The sequence below is a fragment of the Sinocyclocheilus grahami genome, unplaced genomic scaffold (assembly GCF_001515645.1).
Source record: "Sinocyclocheilus grahami isolate Dianchi unplaced genomic scaffold, SAMN03320097.WGS_v1.1 scaffold334.1, whole genome shotgun sequence".
NCBI lineage: Eukaryota > Metazoa > Chordata > Actinopteri > Cypriniformes > Cyprinidae > Sinocyclocheilus > Sinocyclocheilus grahami.
Genome location: NW_015505513.1, coordinates 784126 through 798365, shown reverse-complemented (window position 1 = coordinate 798365; position 14240 = coordinate 784126). Strand labels below are relative to the sequence as shown.

Sequence of the window (14240 nt, the reverse complement as noted above, 5' to 3'; positions counted from 1 at the left end):
AGAAAAAAATTATATATATATATATATATATATATATATATATAATGTATTGGAGAATATCAAATAAATAGCCCTTGGGACTATTTTATCCCTTCAGGGAGCCCTCGCTCACAAAAAGGTTGGAGACCCCTGATCTAGACAATTAAAATGTTGTTTGAAGAGCAACACTGAGCAATATGGACTTGATATACTACTCAAATTAGTAATTATTAAGATTGTCAAAACAGTTGTTAACGTGTTACAATAACCTTCCTTAAGTAAGGGATAATCAATGGCTAGCCGTGTATTAGGCCTAAAGGATTTTAAATGCACGATGTGGAGGCAAGGAACCGCCCGACGCGAAAGCGGAGTGCATTTCAAATCCTTTAATGCACGTCTAGCCGTTGATTATCCCGCTTATTCCATGGTCATTTGCCAAGTTAAAACTAGTATTGCTCTTTGCAGCACAATATTTGCCCGAATGGGTAAAAATTTGTTATTTTTGTCAGTTATGGCACATTAGCTCTAGCATTCTGCCCGCTTCAAATCAGACGAAATAGTGTGGTAAGACCACATTTATTTGAATGAATTATAGCATGTATTTCAATTAATTATCGATCGATCGTTTGATAGAGAGACAGAGAGAGATGGCAGTTGTGTGTACCTGCGTCTGTGTCTCTCTCAGTACAAATATTATAATGTTTAAGGAATATTATACAACCAAGTTATTTATTATTATTATTAATTCATACAGTTTTGTTGTGCAGCATCATGTCTGATAAAAAAATGCAATGTTTTGTTGTAAATTGATTTTCATTTGATTAAATTTTAAAAGATTGTTTAAGTTTTATTACTTCATTTCACTAGACACCATTTTTTATGATAAATTTGTACTGAATCATGAATCCATAAGGAATCAAATGGAAAACACAGAATTTAGGGGAAAATAAAATGCATTTTTGAATAGAATGCAAGATATCAAGATATTAGAGAGAAAAAAATTATATATATATATATATATATATATATATATATAATGTATTGGAGAATATCAAATAAATAGCCCTTGGGACTATTTTATCCCTTCAGGGAGCCCTCGCTCACAAAAAGGTTGGAGACCCCTGATCTAGACAATTAAAATGTTGTTTGAAGAGCAACACTGAGCAATATGGACTTGATATACTACTCAAATTAGTAATTATTAAGATTGTCAAAACAGTTGTTAACGTGTTACAATAACCTTCCTTAAGTAAGGGATAATCAATGGCTAGCCGTGTATTAGGCCTAAAGGATTTTAAATGCACGATGTGGAGGCAAGGAACCGCCCGACGCGAAAGCGGAGTGCATTTCAAATCCTTTAATGCACGTCTAGCCGTTGATTATCCCGCTTATTCCATGGTCATTTGCCAAGTTAAAACTAGTATTGCTCTTTGCAGCACAATATTTGCCCGAATGGGTAAAAATTAGTTATTTTTGTCAGTTATGGCACATTAGCTCTAGCATTCTGCCCGCTTCAAATCAGACGAAATAGTGTGGTAAGACCACATTTATTTGAATGAATTATAGCATGTATTTCAATTAATTATCGATCGATCGTTTGATAGAGAGACAGAGAGAGATGGCAGTTGTGTGTACCTGCGTCTGTGTCTCTCTCTGTACAAACAATTACTTCAAAAACAGCGATTTAACCACCTCATTGCTGAGTAATATAATGAAGCGATCTAGTATCTAGGCTATTTTATTAATGAAAATCACGGGGAAGCGTTGACAACAAGTGTGTGTGTATGTGTGCAGCGCAATCAGCGCTCTCTCTCTCGTGCGTGTGTGCGAGTGATGCGTGTGAGTTTGTGTGCATCAATTAAAGCAGCGCATTAATATGGAGCGGTGATTAAACTGACTTGGAACTACCTGTGCATTAAACGGTTTTACTGCATACCTGCCAGCAGGGCCGTTTCTAGGCATAGGCGAGCTAGGCGGTCGCTTAGGGCGCCACCAGCTGAAGGGGCACCAATGAGCGCACGTACTGGCACTTTTAGCAGGGTTGTGATAAAGAGTGGCAAGGTCACCCTGAAATATGACTGCCCCCCCCACTGGATCCCCCAACATTATTGGGCTAGAGTACTGTCAATCTGACACACAGCGTCACATGGTGGGCTAGAGTGAGTGATGGCCGGCAGAGGCAGACAGTAACTATACATTTACTTGAGTATTGTACTTATGTACACTTTTTGAGTATCTGTACTTTACTTGAGTATTATTGTTCTGGGAACTTATGACTTTAACTTCACTACATTTGAAAGACAAATATTGTAGTTTTCACTCCACTACATGTCTATTAAGGTCCTTGAAGTAGAAAGTCGTTACTATGTAGCAGCTTTGAAAGTTAGTGGGTGATTTTTTTCTTCTCTAAAACGTGACTTTCTTTTTTTCAGAAAGTTTATCAGTAATCACTCTTGTAGGGCTACGTGAAGTGATTTCCCAGCATTTTTTGAACACTGACCAGTTGCAAATGTGATATTTATTTACAACAATTCAATAATAAGAAGTTATTATTGTGGTATATATTAGACACAATATTGTCTGATTTTGCTCAATTGTGTACGTGAAAATATTACCTATAAAGCCACAGAAGAACTGTTGTGCATCTCCTAATAAAACACAAAAGGTGTTTGACTTGAAGCAGCACTGCATAGCCTTTTCTGTGTATGACATCAAAGTACAACGAGAGCGATTAGACAGCATTTTTAAAATTTTAGTTTTGATGTCAAATAAGTCTTGCTGTTTTGCTTTTTTATTAAAGCAGTGTTGCTGTTGTAAAGTTGTACAGCTACAGTTGTGTTGCTGGGTTTTAAAGCAGGTTTGATTTTTTCCTTCCTTATCACTTTGTATTTACAGGATTTCACTGTCCACTCTGTTCAAATGTGGATGAATGGCTACACATAGATGTGTCCAGAGCTGTGTGAGATCACTACCATCCTGCTTTTGTGGGGGTGGGTAGGGGTGTTTATTTTTTTTCCCCATAGGTTTTTAACATTCTAAAAGCTCTTTATTCCAAAGATACTAGGATCAGCTCTAGACATGACGAAGCGGATATCGTCCTCTTTTGGAAGGCCAAACAACGCAGTTTTGCTTTCACAACAAAACACACGCCAACAACAATACTACAGCGAGAATCAAAGCTACGCCTTATTTCTTTGCGTGAACATTTGGGCGGCGTTATGCAAATCTTCCCACATCGTGATGTAGACATGTGGGGGCGTGTTAGAACGAGCCATTTTAGGTAGGCGTGGTTGACTCTTAACTTTTATAAAGAATATCTCTTTGGATTTGAGACTTTAGTCGTTGCAACTTTACAGATATTCTTTATGCACCAAGAGCTTGTAACACTCCAAAGAGAAAGGAAAAATTGAAATCGCATCATATGACCCCTTTAAATAATATAAACAGATACAAGTTTTGATAAGTACATGTTTAAATTAACATTAACTATGTTAGTCAATGTTAACTAAGGAATAGTTTACCCAAAAATAAATATTGTCGACATTTACTCACCCTCATGTTGTTCCATATAAGTTTATTTTTCTTTCTTATGCTGAACACATGTGAAAGAAGATATTTTGAAGAACAGTTGTTGGCCCCTTTTGACTTCCAGAGTATGGAAAGAAATGCAATGGAAGTCAATAGCGACCATCAACTGTTTGATTACCAGCATACTTCAAAATATCTTCTATGTTCAACATAAAAAAGAAACTCGTACAGGTTTGGAATGACATGAGAGTGAGTAAATGATGACAAAATTTTCATTTTGGGTGAACTATTCCTTTAACTATGGAAGTTTATTGTAAAGTTTTACAAAATAATTGTCAGTTACAACCCGTCATAAGAGTGTATTAAATTTAGCACTCACTGTTAGGTGGGTGCCATCTGACAGCATTCAGCTGGGCATTGCAGTAATGAAACATAAATTCATGTTCAAAACGCTCCACTTGCCCTTGCAACAGAGGCAAGAGATCATGACCATCAATGACTCTGTAATGGAAACAAGGGGTAATGCACTGCGATTACTAGCCTAGTTATTGAGTCTATTTAGCAGTATGAGTAGCCATAATACAAAACATCATTATTCTATACTAATGAGCTACCGGCGATACGTTCATCTTACAAAGTGCCTGAAAACAAATTTTAATCTACTGACTTCTGTATATCCCAATATTTCAATCTACCTCCAGATTAGTTGCATCTATTGTATCTGCATCTGTTGTCTCAGTAACCAAATCTTTGACTGGCAGATCTTGTTGCTAGGCGACAGGTTCTCACCTGTCGCTGGGTATGGAAGCACCAGCTAAATTCAGCACCGTGGGGAAAATATCCATGTTGCTAGTGGGCTCATCAATGACCTTCCCTGCAGGTAAGACACCTGGCCAATGAAGAATCCCCGGTATCCGAATCCCACCTTCCCAGTTAGTTGACTTGCCAGCTGCTCGAGAGACAGCAAAGGATGTGAAATTGCATATTGTTACTGTTCACCTCATATTTAAAACTGAAAATAATGTGATACTTTGTCCACGAGGGTTGGTAGCTCTCAGGACTTTTCTAAGGACAAATCCTCAGACAGAATACCTTTGTATATGCCGCTATAACCCCCATGCATCTCTCCATTGATGGAAATCTCTTCCAGGTGAGGCCCCTGATCTGAAGTCATGTACACCAGTGTGTTTTCCTTCAAGTTTAAGCGCTCCAAAGTCTGCATGATCTGACCTGAGAACGGCAACAAGACTGTGAGAAGTCAGATTGACAATTAGATCAATATTAAAATACTAAAACCAACCTGGTGCAACATTTGGCTATAACTACTGGAAAAGCTTCCAGTGCAATGCAGTACTGTATTGATCTTTACCAAAATTCTCATTTGGGATTTGTTTAAATCCATAACACTACGGTAGAAACTTTTGCAGTTCGTTTACACGATACACACACTTTTATATAAACAATCAAGGCCCAACAAGCAGAAATATAGAGAAATAAAGAGTGCTCTGATTACACTCGATTACATTGTCTTTAGTTGTGACTGTCTCTAGATCTAGTGGCTTATTCTCTTCTTTAATTGTAATTGGCATTTTTTTCAATATTTAAAGGGACAGTTCACCCCAAAAAAGCCAATTCTGTCATAATTTACCCTCATGTCATTCCAAACTGTATGTTTCCTTCTTCTGCACAACACAAGAGATCACATTTTGGTAACTAAGCCATTTTGATTACATTTCTCATAATACCTCCTTTTATTATGTTCTACAGAAGACCAAAATTCATGCAGGTTTGGAATGAAATGAGGAGGATGAGTAAATGATGACAGAATTGTCATTTCTGGGTGAACTATTATTATGTTTCCTTCAGGAAATGCAAATCTAGTCTATGATGTTACACTAATTCGTTTCTGCAATTCACCTGTGTCAAAAACCAACATTTACCAGTCAAACGTTTTAACGCACTTGACTGATTGTTAGTCGTGATCCTAAAAAAACATTGTACCTAAAAGCTTATGCTTTAATGCTTGAAAAATGCAAGACAAATAAATTGTGCCTTTAAAACATTTCTTTAAAATATCTTGTTACCTCCAAAACTTAAAATGCACAATCCAATTATCTGGTTACCAGCTTGTGGTTTGCAACAGACAGAAAAATCAATTAATTCCTTCTGCTTATTCTCCCGAACACTCAAGTATGACTAAGAGAACTGTCCTTTGCTTTAAAACAGTAATTACAGTATGCATTCAGTGCTAAAAACAATGTCACTTTTGGATTTATGTGGTAACTATACTCATTTATTATTAGATTTTTTTTCCATAGATATTTTTAGAAACCATTCATTGTGCACTTTTAAGAGACACACTCATTGGTTTATGATGAATTCTTTCTGGGCTCAGTTGCCTCAAAAAATAAATTTAGCAAATTATATGATAAGTATACATTAATTAAAGGCAAAACAGCAGAAACAAGTAGTACAGTTTGAGATAATAGCTTATTAACAAGACTTTCCCTGTAAAATCAAATGGCCCTTTATTGTACTTGCTTTTAAATATCAGCATATTTAGATTATTAACATGACAAGTCAAAAGTAATTCAGTACCTACACTCCAGTCTACCTCCATGACAGCATCACCATAGAGGCCATGCTGACTTCTTCCCCTGAAGAGAGGAGAGGCAAATAGTCCAGTGTGTACTTGGAGGAATGAGAAGAAGAGCAAGAATGGCCTCTCTGAATTCCTGTAAAAAAAAAAACTTCAATGTTCAATCTTTACATTACCATTGGACAAAAACAAAGCACATCATTTCAGGGTTGTGTTATGCTATCAGATCAAGGATTAGAGCCTGGCTGTAAGGGATTTGCTTTTATGGGAGTTTTCACAAGGCTTTGTTTTACATTAAGGCAATGTTTTACAGTGCCTTACAATCCATATAATACTGCAAGGAGAGAATTTAAACTTGGTCATTACTAGTGGTCGACCGATATATCGCCAAGGTGTATAAGTCGTATTATATCATTTAAATCGCATTTATATCATTTAAACAAACCTTTGAATGACTAATGAGCATTTAATTTCACAAACCATGCAAACTTAGTCGAATCCAGCTGTGAGATCTTGTAAAGTGTGCATTTGTATCCTGCATGATAACGTGTTCTCTGCGTGACGGTCAGTCCGAACGAATTAAATACGGGCAGGAGGAGAGTTTAACCTCACTGGAGATGCGCGATCGACAAACTTTAAACTCGTGATTTCAAACTATGCTGCACTTTATCCATTTACCCACTGCCATATTCACGTCATTTGTCATGTGCTGCATGTAAAAATTACTGTTACCTTGGCTTTATTTGAAAAAATATGATTCCCAATGCACACAAACTTCCCAGATTACTGAGAACCCTGTTGGTTACAGTGTTTACTTTATTTTAATTGTATTTGTATTAAATATATATTTATGAAAAATACATTGTCATCTAAAGTATGTTTATTTTACACATTTATTTTTTTAATCCATTTTCAAATGATTTAAAATTTCTCAAATATTAATAAAAATAAATACAATTATATCGGCCATCGTGCTTTCCAAAATATCGGCATCGGCAGTCAAAAAACGAATGTCGGTCGACCACTAGTCATTACTATATGAATATTTTATCAGTCCTGTAGCTGAAAACTACAATTTTCCAATAAACAGACTCTGTGATGCAGGTACAAGTTGAGGCTCAGAGTTCACAGAAAAAAATTACATTCTGCCATGATTTAGTCGCTCTTATGTGTTCAATCTCATATGACTTTCTTTCTTCCGTGGAACATAAAATGACAAATTTTAAAGAATTGTACTAATCATTCTTTTCCACACAATGAATTTGGTTCAAAACTTCAAAAAGGACACAAAAGCATGATAACAGTATTACAAAAGTGGTCCATATGATTTCAAATCCATTTCAAATCTTCTGAAGCCATGCAATAAAGTATGATAATTCCCAATGCACACAAACTTCCCAGATTACTGAGAACCCTGTTGGTTACAGTGTTTACTTTATTTTAATTGTATTTGTATTAAATATATATTTATGAAAAATACATTGTCATCTAAAGTATGTTTATTTTACACATTTATTTTTTTAATCCATTTTCAAATGATTTAAAATTTCTCAAATATTAATAAAAATAAATACAATTATATCGGCCATCGTGCTTTCCAAAATATCGGCAGTCAAAAAACGAATGTCGGTCGACCACTAGTCATTACTATATGAATATTTTATCAGTCCTGTAGCTGAAAACTACAATTTTCCAATAAACAGACTCTGTGATGCAGGTACAAGTTGAGGCTCAGAGTTCACAGAAAAAATTTACATTCTGCCATGATTTAGTCGCTCTTATGTGTTCAATCTCATATGACTTTCTTTCTTCCGTGGAACATAAAATGACAAATTTTAAAGAATTGTACTAATCATTCTTTTCCACACAATGAATTTGGTTCAAAACTTCAAAAAGGACACAAAAGCATGATAACAGTATTACAAAAGTGGTCCATATGATTTCAAATCCATTTCAAATCTTCTGAAGCCATGCAATAAAGTATGATAATTATTCTGAAGAATTACACTTTTATGCTTTTGTGCCCTTTTTGAAGCTTGAAAGCCTTAAGGCTGGAATACACAACATGACTTTTGCCTCTAGATGTTTGTGGCGATTTGCAGCTTGAAAGAGTCAGCAACCACTCTGCTGTTATTGGTCAGTCATAGTTGACATATTTCACAGAAAATTGCCTATTGTATAATGTGCACACACTGTGATTTTTGTTTTTAGCTGCAGACTATGATTCCATCCAGTCAGAGGATTTCAAACATATTTTAAACAGATATTTTGATATTTTAGAACAAATACTGCATCTAGCAACCAGGTGCATGTTTCTGCAAGAGTTTCATTTTTAGGTGAACTCTACCTATTGAGGGTTAATAATGCAGAGGCTTAAGCAAGGCCTTCGTTTTCAATACAGACCTTTCAAAATGGATTTACAATTTCCCTTGATATTAATTCAGTCACTGCACTTGTTAAGCTCAAAGCGAGTCCCTGAAAAAAGCTTTTCGCACTTTAATATTACGATAAAATGTGGACACATACCTTTCCAGAAACTCTTTGGCTTCACTGGTCATCCTTTGTGTGAGGTTGTCTGATGTATATGGTTGCTCCACAATCTCTGGCCCTCGCATGACAAAGCAATTTAGATTGGGGAATGTGTACACCAACACACCAAAGAGACTCACCACTAGCCCTACCAGGACCAGAAAACCAAAAACTACCCTCCTGGTCACAGCTATCATCCCTTTAATATGGAGTAACGCCAGGGAAACTAGACCAATACTAAGGGCCTTGTATGGGATGTGACCATAGAGGAAATGTAGAACAGAGCCATGTCCAGGCTGGCAGTCCCGAAGGTGCGTCATAATGGTGCCATAGATGTAGTCAAAGCCATGAGAGTTAGGATGGTGGCAGTGGTCAGCACTGTCTTCACGGTTGAGACCCAAGTGTCATTTCCCTAAAAAAATGTGTTTATAAAAATCAGCAATAGATGTGATGACTGGCAAAACATTCCAAACACAATAAATCAGGGATCCCCAAATCATAGCCCTTCAGGTCCACTTTCCTGCATCTTGTATGGGATGTGACCATAGAGGAAATGTCCAGGCTGGCAGTCCCGAAGGTGCGTCATAATGGTGCCATAGAAGTAGTCAAAGCCATGAGAGTTAGGATGGTGGCAGTGGTCAGCACTGTCTTCACAGTTGAGACCCAAGTGTCATTTCCCTAAAAAAATGTGTTTATAAAAATCAGCAATAGATGTGATGACTGGCAAAACATTCCAAACACAATAAATCAGGGATCCCCAAATCATAGCCCTTCAGGTCCACTTTCCTGCAGAGTTTGGCTCTAACCCTAGTCAAACACACCTGAACAAGCTAATCAATGTTTTCAGGATCATTAGAAAATCATAGGTAGGTGAGTTTGATCAGGGTTGGAGCTAAACTCTGCAGGAAAGTGGATCTCGCGAGCCAGATTTGAGGATTCATGCAATAAAGGGGAAAAAATTAATAAAAATAAAAAAGGAATTAGAACTGAATGTTTGTCCTCCTAACATTTGTTCAATATCACCATGGGAAATGTTCAGTGCAGTCTGAACCTCAGTGTGCTTATCAAATCACAAAATGCTGCAAAATAAATAAGTCTGTACTCTGCATTTCAGAACGAAGCATGGCACTGTGTTAATTTACACTGATGCAGTTTATGATCCAGTGTTTTCAGCGTTTCACTGTGAAATTCATCTGTGCATGTGCTACCAGTTTAACACGTACAGTACCTGGTTCACTTAATTTTCCAAGTCACATAATTTCTAACTTTTTGTGAACAGAAGTTTTGTAAACACAGAAACTGCAGTTTCCCTACAGTTTTCTGCTAAAAGCATGAGGGTTTAACTCTTGCAAGTGAAGAAATTAATACATATGTATTGTTATTTTATTATTATAAAGTACTTTTGGTAACACTTTACAATAAGGTTCCATTTGTTAACATGATAACTAACAATGAGCAAGACATCTGTTACTGTATTTATTCATTTTTGTTAACAGTCAATAAAAATACAACTGGTCATTGTTAGTTCATGTTCAGGTCCAGGTCCATTAAATTATATTAACAGATAGCACCTTTCATTTGAATAAGGCATTAGTAAATGGTGAAATTAACTTTGACTAAGATTAATAAATGCTTTAGAAGTATTTTTCATTGTTAATTTATTTTAACTAGCTACTTTTTTCCATTTCATATCACAGTTGTATTACATAGCAATATATTTCTGTCTGAACTAATATTAAAAATAATATTAGTACTCAAATCGTTTGGCTTCCTAGAAATAATACTGTGAACATAATATAGACTGAGACATTATCATAACAGTCCACAAAACTGACCACTTTAAAGTCCAGGTAACATTTTTTTTCGTCACATTGGTAACTGAAAAGAGAATGCACTTCTTAAGTTTGCTCCCAAAGTGCTCCAGATTGATGCATGGACTTCCATATATTCAGCCACATCTGTAAAGTATTGTCTCACATTATTTGTCTCACCAATTGGTTCACATTTTTTCACATAGACATTTACCTGCAAACAACACATTTCCTAGGTTTGCCTGAGACACAGGACTCACAAATATCAAACAATAGCTTTTGGGCTCTCACTTGCCCCTTGGGTGTTAGAAGAGGCTTTGAGAAATGTAGGTTTTAGAGTGTCTGCTTATTTAGACAATCTGCTTCTCTGCACTCCCGCTCAGAACGAGGAAGGGACAAGCAGATTCCTTCAGGATGTGCCTTCGTCTGTTGGGCCTAATGGTTTGGACATGGGCTGTTATTCTCCTGTGGTTTTTGCAAAACCTGGGTTTGGACAGCAACAGAACATTTGTGTGCCCACCCTTACCTCAGCTGGCAGCTGATAGGTTCTTCAGCTTGCATGCAGGACTCCTCATTTCTAAAAACTGTAATCTAACTAGGTCCCGTTTCACAGAGAAAAGTCGCTAAACATGAACACTAATTCACTGAGGTGCTGAGTTTGAGGGCAGAGGAGCGAAGGGCTTACGGCACCCATAATTTCAAAGGACACATAAATTACCTTGAATTATTCTTCCTGTTTTATTGGTTTTGAAACTCTGCACACTTTCTCTGAAAACACTGCATTTTGGTGAGATCAGACAACACAACAGCGGTGGCATGCAATCAGCAGGAGGACACCCACTCGTCACAGCTGCACAGTTTGGCAGCTGAGTGGAGGAGTGCAAGTTCCCATTCATTATATGCAACTCTAATCAACTGGTGAATTAAGTGTGCGAGAGATACGGATGTGTCATTCTATGAAGGAAATCTGTGAGTTAGCATACTCTATCACTCTAAACCAGTTGCATGCATTTTGTACTCCCCACCCCCTAAACGTTGAAATACGTCTAAATTGTACGTTTTAGCATGACTAAAAACGTACAAAAGTGTGCGTTTTGTGCTTGTAAATGTTACGTATTAATACCTACGTATAAACATGAGACCAGGCTGGCCTGAGACACAGGACTCACAAATATCAAACAATAGCTTTTGGGCTCTCACTTGCCCCTTGGGTGTTAGAAGAGGCTTTGAGAAATGTAGGTTTTAGAGTGTCTGCTTATTTAGACAATCTGCTTCTCTGCACTCCCGCTCAGAACGAGGAAGGGACAAGCAGATTCCTTCAGGATGTGCCTTCGTCTGTTGGGCCTAATGGTTTGGACATGGGCTGTTATTCTCCTGTGGTTTTTGCAAAACCTGGGTTTGGACAGCAACAGAACATTTGTGTGCCCACCCTTACCTCAGCTGGCAGCTGATAGGTTCTTCAGCTTGCATGCAGGACTCCTCATTTCTAAAAACTGTAATCTAACTAGGTCCCGTTTCACAGAGAAAAGTCGCTAAACATGAACACTAATTCGCTGAGGTGTTGAGTTTGAGGGCAGAGGAGCGAAGGGCTTACGGCACCCATAATTTCAAAGGACACATAAATTACCTTGAATTATTCTTCCTGTTTTATTGGTTTTGAAACTCTGCACACTTTCTCTGAAAATACTGCATTTTGGTGAGATCAGACAACACAACAGCGGTGGCATGCAATCAGCAGGAGGACACCCACTCGTCACAGCTGCACAGTTTGGCAGCTGAGTGGAGGAGTGCAAGTTCCCATTCATTATATGCAACTCTAATCAACTGGTGAATTAAGTGTGCGAGAGATACGGATGTGCCATTCTATGAAGGAAATCTGTGAGTTAGCATACTCTATCACTCTAAACCAGTTGCATGCATTTTGTACTCCCCCCCCCCCCTTTCCCCTTTTCCCTTTTTCCCTTTCTCCTTTTTTTCTCTTCCCTCTCTCCCCTTCATTCTTCCCTGTTGACCTTTTGATCAAATTTGGATCAGCCTGTGCACTAAGATGAGTTGGCTGAGTCGTTTAAATCCAAGAGGTCCAGGCACTCAGACCAGTCGACATGCAGCCCCATCCAGCCCATGCACTGCCGACCCTGAGACTTGTCTTATGGTGTTTGAGAACCACTGGAGACAGGTGAGACACAGCATAGTCTTATTTTCTTTCATAATAATTGTGTAAATAAACTCCTTAAACTGCAATCATGTAAATTGAATTTTGTGCTTTTACTTGTTAACGAAGTATGAACTATCAGTCAGAGGGCAGAAGGCATGTAGTAGATTGTGTACAACAGGTTTTTCAGCAAAGTTTTGATTGTTGATGAAACAGCTTACAAATTCATGTATCAAACATGATAATGTGGGCTTTATAGGGTTAAAATTAATGCTCTGCATGCTGCTCTGACTAAAAGGCTCATAATTGTCTTTCCTTATTAATAAGGCAAAACACTTGGTTTATTTGCTTGGTTTGTAATTTGGAAATGTGTGTTTTATGTGAAAACAAATGCCTTTATAGTTTTATGTCTTTAGGGCATGTCAGTAACCTTTTATGCTCAAATATAATGCATACAGTAGGTACACCCACACATCAGCAGGTTTTCCTCCTTAGTGTCAGTGCTCTCTTATTTGGATTGTTTTCAACTACATCAATATAGACACCTTTTCCTCTTTGACCTTGCCACAAATAGAATTTAACTGTTCCTTGTCTTTTTGTCAGGTGTCAGGGGTGTTGAAACAGAGAGAGTCTTCAGTGGGCGGTTATGCCGATGATCTCACTGCAGTTCGCAATCACACAGATCAGATGCTGTGCCTGCTAGCTGAAGAGAGACCAGCAGGGGGAGACATTGAATCACCAGGTTAAAACACTCTCCTGTGAGCTCGATGGAGCATACATTTGTGCTGTTTCACAGTTTAGTGTAATATATGAGAGGCTGCTTTATGTGACAATGGATTGTGAAATGTCTGCAGCAATGGGTCCTATTCTGGAGATGGTGGTGGCAGAGAACATCCTTGATGAGTTGGTACAATGGCATTTGCGCCGTGGTCTGGCTCCAGACAGCCAGCTGGAGCTGTTGAAATTGTTTGAGATGCTGATCGGACAGTCACATCAGCCCCTGCTCCTGCACAGTCCAGTGCTACAACCGCTCCTAAGCCTGCTGGGAGCATGTGTGGATCCCCAGCTGGGCTGCCCTGCTGCCCTAGAGTCCAGCCTCGTACTGCTGCTAAATCAGGTGATTGACAGGCAGATGCTGACACCTGTTTGAACTAGGGATGCACCGAATGTTCGGCAACTGAATAAGCGAAAAGACCGAATAAATTGGACCGAACAATGACGTGATGCGATCAAATAGAGGCACACGCTAATGCAACAAACATGACGGCAGTGTGTAAACAGCTGTCCGAGAAAGACGAAAAATCATTACAAGCACCGACAGCAAGAGACTGTTTTAGTACTGCATCGCATGTCTTCGATGAGAAGAGGAAGGGTGGTTGTTGCTGGTTACTGTATGATGATTAAAATCGCGAATGCCCTTAAACAATTAAATAAACTGGAGAATGTTATGTTTTCTAATACATGCAGGAATTGCATGTGTTCAAACAGGGTTCAAAGTCCAAAGCGCGAGGGAAATCTGCGCTGAAACTGTGTTACTCGTCAGCTGCTCGGTAACATTTTTATGAATTTTTACAAGGCATGTGACAATGCGATACGTGCAACAAACATCTTGCCAAATTCGTAATGAGAATCATTTGTCAAC

General features: G+C 38.0%; 1 protein-coding gene across 1 annotated transcript in view; it reads right to left on the bottom strand.

The window, feature by feature from the left end:
* The window catches only part of LOC107602762 (steryl-sulfatase-like), a 29489-nt gene that overhangs the window by 4451 nt on the left and 10798 nt on the right, over positions 1-14240 (bottom strand). Inside the window, 5 exon segments of the mRNA XM_016295338.1 lie at positions 3887-4008; positions 4297-4456; positions 4600-4737; positions 6106-6242; positions 8633-9047. Coding sequence (XP_016150824.1) covers positions 3887-4008; positions 4297-4456; positions 4600-4737; positions 6106-6242; positions 8633-9047 — 972 coding nt within the window.